This window comes from Mauremys mutica, chromosome 21 (genome assembly GCF_020497125.1).
Source record: "Mauremys mutica isolate MM-2020 ecotype Southern chromosome 21, ASM2049712v1, whole genome shotgun sequence".
Classification (NCBI taxonomy): domain Eukaryota; kingdom Metazoa; phylum Chordata; order Testudines; family Geoemydidae; genus Mauremys; species Mauremys mutica.
Window position 1 is genome coordinate 9,206,098 of NC_059092.1, and position 16,893 is coordinate 9,222,990.

Below are 16,893 nucleotides of genomic sequence, written 5' to 3' on the forward strand. Positions count from 1 at the left end.
CCCCACCACTCGGGGCTTGTGGTCCTGGGCCAGAGGCCGTGGTCCGCATGGGGGTGGGGGCTGGACGAAAAACAGCATCAGCTTCATCCACGCCTCCATCTCCACATGGTCCCGTTTTGTTGTAGGGCTTCTGCCTGTAACTGCAAGCCGCCGCCTTCGTCTTCTCCAGGCCAAAAGCCGCCTCTGAAACACCTGGCACTGTCTCTTGGCAGCAGCTTTCGCAGGGGCAGGCCAAAGAAACACTGACTCCACAGAAAGCAGCCACTGCCAGCCCTGGTTGTTAGGTTGAGCAGGATCCATGTAAGAGCCCACCCCCACACCGCCTTGGGGCCTGCCAGGAAACGAATTTCCCAGGCCTAGACCACTTCCTCCCACAATGGGCAGAAAAGTTGCCCCACAGCACCCTGTGAACGTGAGCCCAGAGCAATGCAGCAGGCTGTAGCGCTACGGATCCGAGGATACTTGTCCCGATAGCTGTTCCTGCCTCTCATGGCCAGAGAGGATGCCAGTGCGGCCGCGGGACAGCCGCATGCTGATCTCGACAAGGGGGCCGCGGGCGCTGGAGCAGGTTAGGCGCTCGTGCACTGGCTGAACCCATGGCAAGCCCACAAGGACAGTCTGAGATGCATTGCCCCAGATAAAGGTAGGGAACCGGGGCTGCTCTGGGGAGCAGGGAATAGCTCTAATAGCCTTTAACAGCAAGAGAAGTGAAGTGGTTAAGCCGGAGAAGTCCATGCCAGGAAGTGCCACCATCTCCCGCAGCTCTCTGCTCTGATTTTCCCAGGGGAGCCACCTCACCCCCACAGTACAGGGCAGAACAGCTGGGCTCGCGCTCAGGGGAAGGGGAAGGATAATCACTGTGACAATCACTCAGCAGGTTCACACATCGGGTGTCTCTCACACGGGCGCAAACTTTCCCCACACACAGATGGAAGGGAGGCCAAGGGGCCGCGTTTGGTTCTTCTGCAGTGCAAGAACGGGGCAGGGTTAGAGCGCCGCTCCGACATCCCCCAGCCAGGGCACTGCCTGTGCTGCAGAAGCACCTGGTGCAGCTACGTGGGACGGAGCCAGGTTAGACGGGTGGAACCAAGGCTCAGCTGGTGAACATGTAACAAGTCAAACCGGCCTTTCCTCTCTCGGTATTATTCTAACACGGGCAAACATCTTTCCAGGGCCCCGACTCCCCACCCTTCCAATTCAAGTCCTGGGTATAACAAACAGTTCCCACTAACCAGCCTGAAAGGTCTCAGAGGCATCTCAGTACTTTCTTTTTTCCTCCTCTGGTGCATGCAGCCTGCAGAAATACCCCCACTCCAGCCCAGCTGCTCAGGCTGGCCCTGCGCAGCGGGTGACAGCTTTGTGGGGATCCTGGAGGCTGCCGCCCTGGCGACGGGCTTCTTGGTCTGCCCTGAAACCGAGACGCGGCAGCAGCTTGCCGAGTCCCAGCGGGCCGTGAACTGCTCACAACAAAGACTGACGAGCGAGGGGCCACACGGGGTGGGCTCAGCTCAGCAGTGTGGAATCCGGCGGCCGATCAGCTCTGCCCCTCGCCAGCAGGAATCAATGGAACAAAGGGAGAGTGAAGCACAAGGTCATGGGAATTATGGGCCATAATTTAACTGAGGGCAATGGGTGTGGAAAAAAAATGATTCAGGGAAGGTGGGGGCAGAGGGGGAAGGAAGGCAGTAGGGTCTCTGGAAGGCGGGATCCCGATGCTGGGGAGTATAATGAGCAGACTTTGCCACAGGTTTTCTTCTTGCAGAGAGGAGGGGAAAGCCCTGTAGTTCGACACCAAAACAGCAGCAGTGCGATGGTGCGGCTTTGGGCAGATCTGGAACCAATTTCTTTGCACCCTTCCGGAGGCGGAAGGCTCCATCCCTCCAACAGGGCAGCTCATTGGCTGAGAGGACTTTGCTAGGTAAGGCAGCTGGCGTGGTGAGAACACTGCCTATCACGCAGACCAGTATTATCTCATTGCTTTTTTGTGTTTCCCTGTCTGCCTGTCTCCACCTGTTGTTTTTTGTCATACCGCTGGACTGCAAGCTCTTTGGGGGCAGGGACTGTCTTTTGGTTCGCTGTTTTAACAGTGCCTAGCACAAAGGGGGCCTGAGCCCTGGCTAAGGCTCCTCGTCACGACCGCAATATAAATGATAAAAATTTGCTAACGTCGTCACAAGTTAGAGATGAGAGCACAGCAAGTCTCACAGATCTGGGCCTGGATCCAAAAGCTCTCTGGCTCAGGACCGTTCTTAGCATACACCAGGGGTTCTGCAAATGCTGGAGCCAGGAATCCTCTCCCCAAACATCAGCCCTTCGGGTCCCCTGTAACAAACTATTTTTAAAATGGAGATAGGGGAGAGGCACAAAGGAAACTCCCCTGGGAGGCACTGCACTGGGATGGAGTATTTGAGGAGATGGGGTTTCTCTTTCCCACTGGCTCATTTCCATTATGAGGTGCTGAATTTGCAGCGCTGTACGAAATAGGCCAGATTACGGTCTGGCATTACAAAATCTCGGGTGCAGCTGCACTGCCATCAGAAGTCTGACTGCAGCACAGGTAGGCAAACCCGAGCTAGCTTTAACCTAGCCAGCGCAGCGAAAACCAGGAATGAAGATGCGGCGGCACGGACCCCGCGTGGGCTGCACTAGCCCATCTGGAATCCTGGCTATGTACTTGCATTGCTAGTCTGCACCAGGGTCAGTGCGCCTGCACACAGGCATTGACTCCATGGGTGTTCCAGGGCTGGAGCAGCCATGGGAAAAAAAATAGTGGGTGACCAGCACCCACCAGCCACCCACCGATCAGCTATTCGGTGGTGGGCGGGAGGCGGTGGAGCGGAGGCGGAGTGAGGGTGGGGCCTTGGAGGAAGGGGCGGAGCCTCAGGGTGAAGCACCCACCAGGACAGAAGAAAGTCGGCGCCTGGGCTACTGCATCTTCACTGCTAGCGAGATCAAAGCTAGCCCGGCTCTGCCTACCCGAACTGCAATCACATCTTCGACGGCAGTGTAGACACACTCTTAATTTACTTATTTTTTTAAAATCCTTTCCCCTTCTCTCCCCATTTGGACAGGCTTTTCCTGACTCTCCCTTGGAAGAGACGGGCGCTCCTGCAGGGAGATCAGCCTCAGCGACGGGAAGAGACTGGAATAGCTCGGGGCGCAGATCCGTTCTTGCATCTCGCGAGGTAAGAGCTGATGAATAGCTCTGGAGCAATAGTTAGACTCCACCCCCCCCCAAGAAATCCTCTAGCACCATCACCCAGAGACCTCTAAGTATTCTGCAAACCTCCCCTCTGTCCCCCCCAGGAGGTGGGCTTAGTGTCATGAGGTCAGATGGGACACTGATGTAAATGGAGCAGGTGAATGCTCAAGGTCATACAGAAAGTCAGAGGCAGAGATGGGCGTTTCACCCAGGGAATCCTGACCCAAGTCCCATGCTATATAACCCATCAACGCTCTCCTCCCCAAGTTTGGGAAAGAACCCAGGTCTCTCCTGAGTCCCAGCTCTCTGCTGTAACCAGCAGGCACTCTGCCTCTTGCACAGCATGTCAGCACTGGTCCGTCAGTCACCAGCTGTCTGCCTCCATTCGCTTTGCATGAGCAGCAGCAAAGTGCCTCAGAGCCCAGCCCAAATACTAAGATTCCCAAGGAATGTGACCGAGGGAGGTGCAGGTCACCCTGGAGCCAGCCTCCAATCTGCCTGTAACTGGGCTGTTTATGAGCCAATGTGCACAAACGCCCCCTTGTCTCCCACCTCCCTTTGCAATTCATTCCTACAGAGCACACCGAGCCATAAAACAGTGGTAAATATTCACAGTATGAAAAACACTCACAGAGAGGATACGCGGCACGTGAGAGACACAACCGGACTCGTTTGATACGCTACCCAGAGAGTCTTGGTTAGCAGTTGTGAGCTCCACCCCCTCTCTGGGAAGATATGAGGAGGACATGCTGGGAGGTCTAGCGGTTAGGGCCGGGGGACTGGGAGGCTGGAGTCCAGGCTTCTATCCCCAGTTTGGGGAAGGAGGGTATTATTTCAGAGGCCTTACAAATCAGGACCCCTGGGTTCTATCCCCAGCTCTGGAAAGGAGCGTGGTCTAGTGGTCAGGGCAGTCAGCTTGACAGTTAGGACTCCTGGGTTAAATTCCCATCTCTGCTAGCGACCCACTGTCTCTCTGTGCTGCTCTGAAGAAGCCCTCTGTACCTCAGTTTACCTGTCTGTAAAAGGGGTATTCTGACCCCGAACCTGCCTCACAAAGAGGGTTTGAGCTATAATCAGTGCCAGCAGAGGGCTCTAAGGTCATGGCGTGAAAGAAGCTCTGGCCGCGAAGCACCGTGCCATGGAGTGCCATGACCCCAGAGACCTCAATCCTGCCTCCCCCCTCCTTAGGCTGAGCTCGCCTACATGTCTGCAACTATCCTTCAGAGAGCTGCTCCCCTTCCGCTTTCTCAGACCCATCCCACCCTGTGATAAAAACCTGCCACAATCGCTCCCTCGCCCCGAGATGCACCCCCAAAGCTTCCCCTTCTCTGACGTCGGGGCGAGCTCACCACGGCATCGGAGTGCTCGCCCGTGCTGTCGGCAGCATCACAAGCGTGGCTGGAAGCCAGGCCCTCCTGGAGCAAGCGAGCGCGAGGGGAGCACAGCTCAGCCTTGGCTCGTGGCTTCTCTTGACAGAGACGAAGCGTCTCGTGTGTGTGGCCCATGCCAGCGAGCTGCTATTCCCTTAAACGCCTATTCCCAGCTGCTGCGCCTGTGTAGGTTTGTCTCTGCACAGACCTCGCTGCGCCGCTCTCAAAGGTGAATGCTAAAGACAGTGATTCCAGACACAGCTGCCGGTGGTGCTGTACCCGTAGCACCGTTTAAACGTCCGATTGCACTCATTCAGCCCCTGAAAAAAACAGCGCTCTTCCAGCCCGTGACAGCTTTGACAGCCAGACTCCTTAATTCCTTTTTCTTATTCCCTTAATCTGTCATCTTTATCAGGCTGGGGAAGTGCCAGGCAGCATGCAAGAGACCCGGCCCCGATCAATCTCCACATTACAGCTGACAGAATGGTGCTAATAACTTATTGATCTCATGTTTGCCAAGCCCCACTGGGGCTGAAAGGCTGCCATTGATTGGCTTGAGAGAAAGAGCCCCTCAGCTGAGAGCAGAGCGGAAAGCCTTCAAATTGTCTTCTTCCCGAGGCGCTCACTGGGAGACAGAGGGAGGGGAGAGAGAGGAATAAAGAAGGCGAGAAAGGAGGATAGAAAAGGAGAAAAGTGTATGTGAGAGGAAGACAGAAGGGACAAGCTGAATAAGGGAAGAGAGGAAGGAAAGTGTGTTTAGGAAAGAGGAATAAAGAAAGGCAAGGGAGAGAAAGGGGGACCGGAAGGACAGAGCGGGGGAAGAGAGAACGGTAGAGGAAAGGAGACACGTAAATGGAGGGAAATGAAATGAGGAACAAAGGACAATCTGGAGCTGAAAACTTTTAACAGGCAGACAGATTTAGGGTGACCAGATAGCAAGTGTGAAAAATCGGGACGGGGCGGTAATAGGCGCCTGTGTAACACAAAGCCCCAAATATCAGGACTGTCCCTATAAAATCGGGACATCTGGTCACCCTAGACAGACTCCCCTCTTTTTCCTGACAGAAAAGGGTTAACTTAAAGCTCCCTCCCCTCCACAATCCCCCCACTCCCAATGCCACTGCTCCGGAGTAAATGTATGTTTGAATGCTGCAAAAGAGCGCAGCAGCGACACGTTCCCCTGGCAGCGTTCAATACCACGCTCCGGAGTTTGGGGAGAGGGCATCGGGGGGGGGGGGAATTCATTGATGAGCCGGCTCCCCACAGCCACGTGCTCACAGCTGACACCTCCCCACCGGTTCGATCGGTACCTCAGGCTAGAAGTTTGCTTCTGCCACAGAATGTTATTGATGACCCGAGTAATCACTGAAAGGCGTTGGACACTTCGGGGCGGGGGGTGTCTTTGCTCCGTTCCACTGGGGATGAGGGGGGGGTGTCTCGCATGTGAACCAGGGAGCTCTTGCAGCCTGGGACTACCTGTACAGGCAAAGACACCCGGAAAATGTGCACAGCCCACAATAACGGCGACAACGAAAGCTCCTCTGAAACCACCACATCGCTTCCCGCTGATTCCAGCTCAGCCCCAGGCCAGATGGCGGGGCTGAGTGCTGATTCACAAACTGACCTGAAGAGGGCATCAGTGAGAGGACCCTCTCGTTCCTGGAAAGGCAGCTCGTTCTAAGCACCGCCTGGAACGGTTCTTGCCAGTTTGAGGGATCTCACAACCGTTGTTAAGTCCATGCCCCAGCAGGGCTTCTTCAGCCAAGCTGATCTGAATGGCAGGGGCGGTTTTTTAAAAAAACTCTTTCTTGGCCTCCCCAGGGTCAGCTCTTTAATGTCACTCCTCTCAAAAAAAAAACAACAACCCAGCCAGGCCTGTCTCGAGAAAGGAGGATTTCCTCCCTTTCCACAAGCTACTGAGCCATACCGCGACTGCAGGAAAGAAAGCAAGGATCAGACAGGTAGCCCAACGCCTTCTGCAAGGGCAGGTAATCACAATGTAAGCTCGTCATTGACATACTGTGCAAAAAAAAAAAATTAAAGAGCTCCAAGCCAACCTACGCACTAGTGCAAGAGGTACCGTTACTTCCAGGCATGATGTGATTGAGTTCACAGCAGCCACTTCTGATAACATACATTTGCCTGGGCACGCACATTTATATACGTATGTAGTTACACACAAACATACACGTACTATATATGCGCACACTTATTCGCACGCTCACACTCAAATATACATATGACACGAGCACACTCTTTGGGGAGGATAAAATCTCGGTGCTGAAATCTATCGGCTCATGGTGAGGCCGGGAGAAGCAATTCATTTCCCGCTCCCCGGCAGCAAGCGAGAGTGAACAAGTCAGGTGCCACATTACACTCCATATTGGATTTCTATATATAACATCAGTGAGATGTCACAGCTCCAATGATTTGTTTTCGGCTCTTTACTAGCTGCCTGTAAAACACCTGGGGAAAGAATTTTGTTTTGGTATTTTTTGGGGGGAAGGGGTGATGGGAGGGTTAGTTTTGGAAGCGGGATAATCTCGCTCTTTCTGGATCTTTAAGGAGAGGATGAGAGTCTGTGTTGTTTATTTCAACCTTTCCAGACGACGGTACCCCTTTCGGGAGTTTGAATGGTCTTGTGTACCCCCGAGTTTCTCCTCACTTAAAAACTACTTGCTTACAAAATCAGACAGAAAAATACTAAAGCGTCACAGCGCACTGTTACCAAAAAATTGTTTACTTTCTCATTTTTACCATATAATTATAAAATAAATCAACTGGAATATAAGTGTTCTGTTTACATCTCAGTGTACAGTATATAGAGCCGTATAAACAAGCCATTGGCTGTATGAAATTGTAGTTTGTATTGACTTTGCTAGTGCGTTTTATGCAGCCTGTTGTAAAACTAGGCTAATATCTAGATGAGCTGATGTATCCCCTGGAAGACCTCTGCGTACGCATACCCCCTGGTTAGAACCACTGGTTTATTTCACTTCCCAAAATACAAGTCATGTTGGGAGTGAATTAGGTGGATTTCTTCCCTGTAGGGCTGCCTCCTCCCACAAAAGTAAGATTCATTGTCCCAGTTACAGCCACTCCATCCTGCTAGATCCAGGCGTGAGCCTTCCTGGCTCTCCTCACTCAGCTGTTACTAGAGAGCAGTGCTTCTCAACCTATTTACCACTGTGGGCCGCATAGGCTGCTCTCTGTGCATTGTGTGCGCTGCATCCACACAATACATATACTACCTATATGGCCCTGAGGATGTCACATGGGCTGCAGCTGTGTGCTGATTGGTCTGCCAGTGACCTCTAGAGCCTGTTCTGTGCATGCTAAGAGCAAGGTGGGTTTATCATGAAAACGTTCCTCATGTCCACAAGGGACTCAGCAGAGCAACCTCCCCAAACTCATTTTGCTTATGAGTTAATCAGGCCCTGACCTCTCCTCTCTGCAGGGATCCACTGAGCCACCTGGAAAGGAGCACTGAGCTTGCTGGGAACCCTCAGGCAGCCACAGACAACTGAACAAACCCCTTTGTGTCGGCATACAAGGGACCTGGGCCTGATCTTAGGCCTGCTGAAGTCAACAGGAAGACACGCCCCTATTTTTTTTTTTTTTTACAGATCAAGATAATGAGACAGAAAAAGGGTAAGTGACTTGCCCAAGACCACATAGCAAATAAGTGGCAGAACCTGGTTTAAAACCCAAGTTTCCTGCCTACCAATCCGATGCCCTGTGGCCTGGCCCATGCTGCCATGAGTTCCACGCTGCAGTGCAGGGAAGCGAACTGCACTTCCAACACATGCTTGCATGTTGCTCCTTCACCTCCCAAGACCTCGGTTCAAATGCAAAGCAGGACACAACCACCAGCAGAAGCTGGTCATCTCCAGCTCCCAACAGGCTTCAGCGGAAATAGAACATGAGAGGAGCACAAAGAGAGGAGGAATCTGCAATTCCAGCCCCAGATCAAAAGCTGGAGACTGAGGTCAGTCCTCAGTGCGGCCTAGGTAAACAGCTGTCCTTCATGATAACACGTGTACACAAAGGTGGCTGGGCTTCCCACCCTCAGCTGCCCATTTGGTGCGGATTTTCTGCTCAATTTAAGGCAGCAATTCAATAAAGCCTTTTTTTTTTCTTTTTCTTTTCTTTTCTTTTTTTAAAGTGAAAACATGCCTGTGTCCTGGCTCGTTATCCCAGGCTCAGAAAACAGCCCATTCATTGCAGATCTGTCTCTAATCATTAGCTACAACAACCTTGGCCCGAGTTAACTCTTGCCTGGCTAGATGCAAAGCCCACTGAAGTCAATGGGGATCATGCCACTGAGAGTTCACTGAGTTGTGGATCAGGCCCGTGGAGAGCAATGTAAGGGATCTAACTAACTACTCTCCCACACACATTCTTGGATGAAAATCAATATAAGAGATCTAACACACACAGATACACCCCTTCCTGAAAAACGCCAGCAATTTTTAACACAAGTCTATTCAATGCTCACTTCTGATTACGCTGTATTTCACAGCATAGCCCAGAGCACCAGACTTGGAGAACTGTTTCCTGGTTTTGCAACCCAACCCCAGTCTGACCTTGAATAAGACACTTCCCCGCTCTGTGCCCCAGATTTCCCATCAGTAAAATGGGTAACAATACCCCCCTTCGTAAAGTGCTAGGTATTGTCATCTTCTATGGACAAACGGTACCGCATAAGTGCTAAGTCGTCTTCTTCTGTGAAATCTTTCAAGGAGAACTCACCACAAAAAATAAAACATTCATTGCGCAAAGGTTATAAAATGTAACTTACCAACTGGGCGAAAACCAGAACATTCGCAGACTGTGGCCAGAGACCAAGAGAGAATAAGCCCTACAGAAATTTGGGAGACTGGCCTTTGCCCCACTCGTCTAGACATTCTGCATCTGGTTTAAACGGCGTTATACAGGATTCACAGTGCGGGTGAAGGGCAGCTGCGTCTGGCTCTATAGCTGGGACACTGGGAGGAGGATACTGTTCCTGTTAGGCCAGGACCTCCAATGTGAGTCTCTGCCCACACAGACCAGCCGGCGCTCTCTGTGGGCACTCCTGGTAGGGAGACAGCTGGCTTTCAAGACCCTCAAAATCTGCAACCCAAAAGGGCCCTGGAATCATTGGGGAGAGGGGCCTTCAATCCATGGGACAATCCCACCTGTAACATGGGACTGTGTGGGGCTCCTGCTGCCTGGATGACCTGACTGGGGTCCTGCTAGCCATGCTGTACCTTAAAAGGACCATGGCGTGGTGCCCTGCACTGGCCTGCTCGGGGGCAACAGCCAGTCATCAAGCCAGCTTCCTCCCGTAGGTACAGGGGAGGACAGGCCTCCACCCTCCTCTAGCACCCATTGGCCTGATCCTGCAAACCCTACTCATGCAAGTATTCCTGTCGCAGCCAATGGGACTACTTGCCTGAATCACAGCCCCAGAATCAGGCAGCATGCAGGGAGCAACTAGGGAAAGGGAGGATGGGACAGGAAGAAGAAATCAAGGGGCTGTCAGGGAAGAGGAGAGATTGCAAGGTTGGAGATGGCAGCTTTCTCTCCTCAAGAGGACGGGTGGCCCCCCCCAAATCCTGAAGCCAGCCTGGAAGAGAGAAGCTCCACCACCTGTCTGTCAGCCACTGGATCTGCAAAGCCGTCACCCCCGCCCCGCCTCCCGCATGCCCTAGCAGGCTGCATGAGCCAAACTGGATAGAGGGGATTGGACTTGTTTACAGACAGACAACGAGCTGCTTAAAGGGGCTCTAAGTCTGTGTTTGATGTGCAAACCGTCAGCTTTGCTGCCGTGCCTTTGTCAGGCTCTGCTCATCCTTCTGCGTCTCTCTCTCTCTCAATTAAGATTAAAAGTGCTTTGCGCCATCATCCTCTCTCATGGCAAAGCCTCTCTCGTGCCACTGCAGCACCTTGCCTGCTGCCTCATCTTTATCTGATCCAGTTGGAAACTACTTTTATATTCTCATTAGACTCATTGGCTGCCCTCCGCCCCCCTCCCCAGTCCCCTCCTTTCTCGCTCTACCTTTTCATATGTTGCTAAGCCTCTTACCGAATCTCCCCAGCACAGGCAGCCTCCGCGCATTTCCAAGGCGGACAAGTCCCAATATTTTTCCATTTGCCATGTTACATCCCAGCTGCAACCCCGCTGCGTTAAACACTGCTGAATGTCATCGTGGGGAGGGACCAGGATGTTTTGCAGGGAACACAGCAGAATTCAATGTCGGGAGGCAGTGGGCTTTGGAAAGAGGGCAATTGTGGGGGAGGAAGGAATACACTGACCCCTGCTATGTACACGGGACTGGTACAGCAGGGCATCAACTGCGGGCATTTTCCCAATAGCACTGTGCCTTCACTGCACAGTTAACCCAGGTGATTGGCACCTGGGTTAGCCAAGCCTGGGTGTGAGCATCCCCAATACAGAGCCTTATCTGCATCACTATGTCCTTACTGTTCCTGCACTTGCTTGCGTGTGTCTGGGGAGATGGCCCATGGTTCTTTGTGCTGAGATGCTCTAGGATTCTTTCCCAGTCAACTGCGGGAAAACTTATCTCTCCCTTGGGGGTGGGGGGAGCTGGTTTGTGGGAAGGCATTGGAGGACTCTGAACAGTCAAGTAATTTCGCCTTGAGTCCTCACTGCCAAGTGGGTGGGTTCCAACCCAAACGAAAGTGGAGCTCGGTTCTAACCTACCCTGCCCGCCAGGTAAGCTAAGCCAGGCTGAAAGCACTGGGCCAGAGGTGTTTCTGTATAGATGGCAGGGAGGACTAAGGCTAAAACCTGGATAACAGCTACGGCTAACTCTGCAGTGTAGACACACCCTCGATTTCACACGGCATCTGAACATCGTTTTGATCAGTGAAGAGCAGCACCATCAGCAGAGATTTAAATGCCCCTGCTTATGCCGCGTTCGCTGCTGCCAGAATCAACCATTCTTTTGTTCAATTTCGGAAATCACCAATATTGGGGGGGGGGTGCAGAGACACAGCTCTTACCATTCGAGAGCCTATTTCAAAGTCAAACTCCTTTCAGGCCTGATTCTGCCAGCCTCACGCTGCCCAGCAGACTATTCCAAGGGGACTGCTCACTGAGTGAGGGGCTGAGCAATGCAGAGGAGAGTGACAGGATCTGGCCCTGGATTATTTTCCTTAAATAAAAGTCCCCGGGCCATGAGCGCTCTCTACCCCACTGTAAATCCAGAGCGACTCCACTGAGCTCAGTAAAGCTGCTCCCTATGCACAATGGTTACCAGGAGCGGGACTGGGGCCACTGACTCTGTGATGGGGACTTGGGAACCATTTCTGAAGAACATGGGGTCACGCTTCTGGCCTGGGTTACTCTGCTGGCCTGCGAGTTACTCTAGATTTACCTCGTCACAACACAGGGCCTGGAGTTTAAATCTGGGCTTCGCAACAGCTCCTCCCCTCCTCCTCCTCGGAACATTCACTAACCGCACATCTGGACTGCTGGCCTCAGCCTCTTTCTTCAAAGGGCCTCTGGATGGGAAGCCCTGTGTTCCGGCTGCTGAACAGGGGAACAGACACAGGCGCGGGGGGGCAGGCTGTGGGCTAATGGAGGCTTTCGCCATCTAACCCCCGTTCGGTGCATGAGCAGAACTCCCCGTACAGCTAACAGAACATACACACATTGAGGGGCAGGATATACACACCCCGTGTGGCCTGGGGATTTTACCCAACACTTCATTCTCTCCGTGTTAGCCCGGCCAGGAAAGGAGGAAAGAACGAAGAAAGGCGAGGGAGGCAGAGGAAACCCTGAGCTGGAACCGGGATAGATTCTATGAGCCAGTGAATGACCAGGAAGTGTGAATGCGGCAGCTCCTCCCTGGAACCCAGGGCACCAGGCTGGCTCCTGCAGAAATCCAAGCTCAGCACTGATAATAATTATCATAAATCTTCGATGTTGGACAGCGGACCCAGCACACACAGGTTTTGCTCCACGATTAAGAGATCTCCGTAATATCTGAAGGTCCCCAGTGGGGCCAGAGCAGCGAGATGCAGCTAACATGCATCAAACACATAAGAATATCTCAATCATTACCGCTGCCAATGGTGGCTCTGAAACCGATCGATAGGGCAATTAGATTTTATCAGCACACGCCTTTTGGCCTCCTCTTCTGCTGTCTTTGCAAAAGCCTGGGTTAGATCTGCCTTTTTGGGGCCCTTTCTGTCTTGCTGAGAAATGACGGCTGGACCAGAGTATTGTTTTTTGCAGGTGGGGTTTGTTCTGCCTTGTTTTATGTTTTCAAGGTTCAAGAAAAGGGGAAAGAACCAGACAGAGTTAAGCTGTGAGTGATTCGCAACCAGATCTCCTATTATTAGTAATATTATTAATTATTTGCACTACTGTAGTACCTAGGAGTCCTAGCCAGAGACCAGGTGCTGTACAAATCTCCTGTCTCCACCACACACACGGACCACTTTCATAGGGAAAACCCAACCCCCGATGTAAAATCCCTGCCGTCAGACTGCAACCCCTGCATGCCAGCAGGGGAGAAATAACAAGGGCTAGTGGTGAGAGCAAGGGGAACTGGCAGTCAGGAGACCTCCACCACTGATCTGCCCTATAATCCTGGGCAAGTGACTCTGCCCCTCTACGCCACCTTTGTGTGTGCTCTGGAGACCCTCTTAAAAAAGGCCCTATATATGGTATTGCAGCTCCTGTGACCAGAATCTACCATAGGCAGGTACAATACCTCCTTTCTCCCACTCTTTTGGATGCACACTGAAAGCTCTTTGGGGTTGCGACTTCTCTTACGATGTGCACGTACAGCACCTAGCACAGCGGGGCCCTGATCTCTGTAGCTACTGTGATACAAACAATAAACCACCACCACAGGGAGCGCTCAGCATTATTTTCTCTCCTCGTTATTAAGTAGATTTCGCACCAGCTAAGCCTCCAGGCTAACCCAGCACTCAGTTTAAAGCCCGGCAGGTGGTAAATCAGTTGTGGCTTTTCCCCCTTGTAAAAAATAAAATAAAATAAAATAAAAGTCAACAGCGGCAGGGCCCAGAGTTTCCACTGCCTTTGCCCCTGCCTGGGCCACATCAGGGAATCTGCTAGCACACGTACACGAACGAGGGACAGCTGCCAGGCTCTGCTCCCAGTTGGGCAGAGATGGTTCCTACAAGGGACCTGCCTCCAACAGCAGGGAAGGCCCCCGTGGAGCCACAGCAACCCTCCTGCCCCCACCTTCATACTCCCAGTTTCCCCCGGCACCTCCTCCCCCACTGGTCAACTCTTGTTAGAATCCATCCCATCCTCAAAGGCGCCGTCCTTTGCTCAGCGCCTCTCATTATCCCTCCTGTAGAAAACACAGGCCTATTTCAGGGCCTCACTCCCACGTTCCATACGACCTGAGCCAGGCTTTGCCACTGCACTAACACCAACCCAATCAATCCAGCCCAGGCTTTTTCCCACCTCTGGATTCAGGATGCCTGGGGGGGGGGGGGGTTATTGGGATTCTCTTTTGTTTGCTTCCCTTGTCATCATCCAGTGTTGCTGAGAACAAACAGAGCACACTTTGCTCCTCTCCACAGCTACAGATCTCAGAGCATTTTATCAGCCTCAATTAGGTCTGGCAACCTCTCCGCAAAGTAAACAGTATTAAGCCTGTTTTCACAAATGAGGTCAGCTGAGGCACCAAGTCACTTGGTCAAGATCACACACACACAGTCAGTGGCAGAGAGGGGAAGAGAACCCAGGAAGTCCAAAATCCCAGGCTCTGACCACTAGACAGCACTGTCTCCATCAACTGAAGAAATGGTCACACAGGTACATTTCGAGCCAGCCCCTTGGTTCTTGGCTGCCGCAGTGCAGCAGAATACAGCTCCGAGATAGGCCCATCAGTGCAATTTGCAAAGGAAGGAGGGACGAGCTGCCCTCCCGGATGCACCTGCTGCCGAGTAATTTGTGGAGCAGTGCCGGATTGCTACCGGGGAGACAGGAGGAGTGTCACACATTTTAAATGCTTGTGCCCACCATCTTGGTTGAATTGCATAGACTCCCAGTCTGCAAAGCATGGACCCAACACCCGAATTTCCCCAAAGCTCAGGACCAGGACCCTGTTTCAACCCATTATCTAGAGATGGGCCAACCTGCTAAATTCAAATCAGGGTCTGAAATTCCCCCCAACGCCCGGGGGGGGGGACATCTGTAGGGTTTTGGTTTACCCCTCTCATTGGGTCTGACCAGGCTGACAAGAGCAAGCTCCTTCTTGGGGCAGGGGCTGGGCTGAAGGGAACCACTGCCCGTTCTCTTCTTGTCAATGTCCAGTTTCCCGCATTAAAATGCCTCACATTAAAAACGTTGGTTTCCCTATTTCTGAACACACTGGGGCCTGACTCTGCAAACCTGTCCTCACCAAGCACCAGGCCATGCCAGTAGCAGTCAGCAGGCATCTGGGCTGGGGAGGAGACATTAGAAAAGTTTGTGCTGGGCTCTCTCCACAGGATGAGTTTGTTTCTCTTTCTTTGCTGCACTGGCAACTCACCCAGGCATTAGCAAACCAAGGCCCCAATTCAGCCAAGCACTTCAAGCACATGCTTATGTGCTTGGCAGAATTGGGGCCCAAGGCAGCTCCCACCCGTGTCACCAGGAATCGTTCCATTCATTTTAATGGCAGCTGGAGCTGGCCATAACGAAGAAGGAGACCAGCTGCACCTGGTGGTATCGCACCTTCCCTATTGTGCACGCACCCCCTCCCCCACCCTCTGCATCCTTCATTTTGTATTGCATCCCGCAGTGAAAACCAGATTCTGGATTAAGCTGCATAATCAATGCCAATGATTTACATGCACGCACAAATGCACGGCTTTCAAGCAAAGACCCTAATAACATACACAGACACATCTAAATTCTGACTTTGGCAGACTGGGGACCAGCAGAACAAAAACAGAAAGACAGTAATCTCCCTTTTAATGACAGGGCCAAAACGAACAGCCAAAAATTATAGCATTAAGGAAGACATTAAAATCAACACCCTGCTCTCAAGAGTGGTTTTAAACAAAAAAAAAGTTAAATAGCACCGCTCAGAGAGCAAAGCTTCATTTGCTTGTTGGGACCACAACCCCCTCCAAAACAACCCGAAAAGACTCCCTACTTGGCAGCTTTTAAAAATACATCAGTATGGGCCTGATTCTCCTCTACTTACCACTGGACTCAATGGAGTCACTCCTGATTTACACTGGATCGAGTGGCCCCTTTTCTGTCTAATGTCCAGATTTCTGATCTCTGCTACACCAGTGTCAACCTAGAGCAACTCTGGTGAGTAAAGTGACTGAGGATTGACACCGGCGTAAGTGAAATCCGAAACTGGCCTTGGTTCTCAGATGCGAATGGCGAGGGCTAACGAGCCACCCAAACCCCAAATGGTTCTCCCAGCCACTAACCATCCTGCGGGAGAAATTCACTGATTCTGCAAGACACAAATGGAACTGACAGTATCAGCAGTGTCCAGTGCCCCACTTGTTGACTGAGGCACATTCACCACCGTGGCGTCCCCGCCCGTCACTTCCTCCCTGATGCTGACATCCAGAGGGGTGCAGTGCACGGCTCTACTGGAGCATCTCTGGTTCAGCACGAGACGTAAGGGGAAGCCAGGTGAACTTCCGTAAGGTCAGGCAGCAGTACAAAGCCACGCAACTATCCTTGCAAAGAGTTGGCAGGGACAGAGGCAGCATGGAGAGCCTCTGATTAATGCAATTACAAATCAAACCGTGCTCTCCGCGCCAGGCCTTTCTGCATCACTGGCCACTAACCCCGGGGACATTTCACTTCTTTGCTGGAGCGCTCTCCTCCCCTGCATTTTAACACAGACCACTAGAGCTGAGAATAAAACGGAGCTGAAATCTCACACGACCGCATCACTTTAACCTTACTAAATATAAATATATATATATATCCCTCCATGTTCATCTTTGTCCACAAATACTGGGAGACTCGCATGCCTTGCTCTGAAATTTAATGAAGCCGGCTGGCCAAAGTGGGGGAGGGGAGGGAGAGAAGTCAGCAAACCGAACCCAAGCCGCAGCTGGAACTTTCCTCCTCCCAGCGAACGAGGACAAAAGAGCCAGGCGCCCCTGGCTGCTTACCTGCTGCTCCTAAGCCGACGTCGATACTGTTTCTCTTGAATTCACAGCGACTCTGGGTCTCTGGCATAACGAGTTGGCGGCTCTGATGCAGGTTGGAGATGATGGTGGAGAGGTCGTTATCGCGGCTGCAACAGAGCAGAAAAACGCCAAGTTAAGGATATCCTATTTACCATCCCATCATTGATTTTCGTGTCT

The 16,893-nt window shown here is 52.1% G+C and overlaps 1 protein-coding gene and 1 long non-coding RNA gene across 11 annotated transcripts in view; one reads left to right on the top strand and one right to left on the bottom strand.

Annotated features, from left to right (window-relative positions):
• SAMD11 (sterile alpha motif domain containing 11) overlaps positions 1 to 16,893 on the bottom strand; it is a 178,842-nt gene that overhangs the window by 54,766 nt on the left and 107,183 nt on the right. For all 10 annotated transcript variants that reach the window (XM_044996670.1, XM_044996662.1, XM_044996661.1 and 7 more), the window contains one exon: positions 16,699 to 16,823. In XM_044996670.1, the coding sequence (XP_044852605.1) occupies positions 16,699 to 16,823 (125 nt within the window). The remainder of the gene's footprint in view (positions 1 to 16,698; positions 16,824 to 16,893) is intronic.
• Positions 1,713 to 8,692, top strand: LOC123354536. Its single transcript, XR_006574774.1, has 4 exons — positions 1,713 to 1,918; positions 3,072 to 3,185; positions 6,394 to 6,560; positions 8,030 to 8,692. It is a non-coding gene; the product is annotated as an uncharacterized LOC123354536 (long non-coding RNA).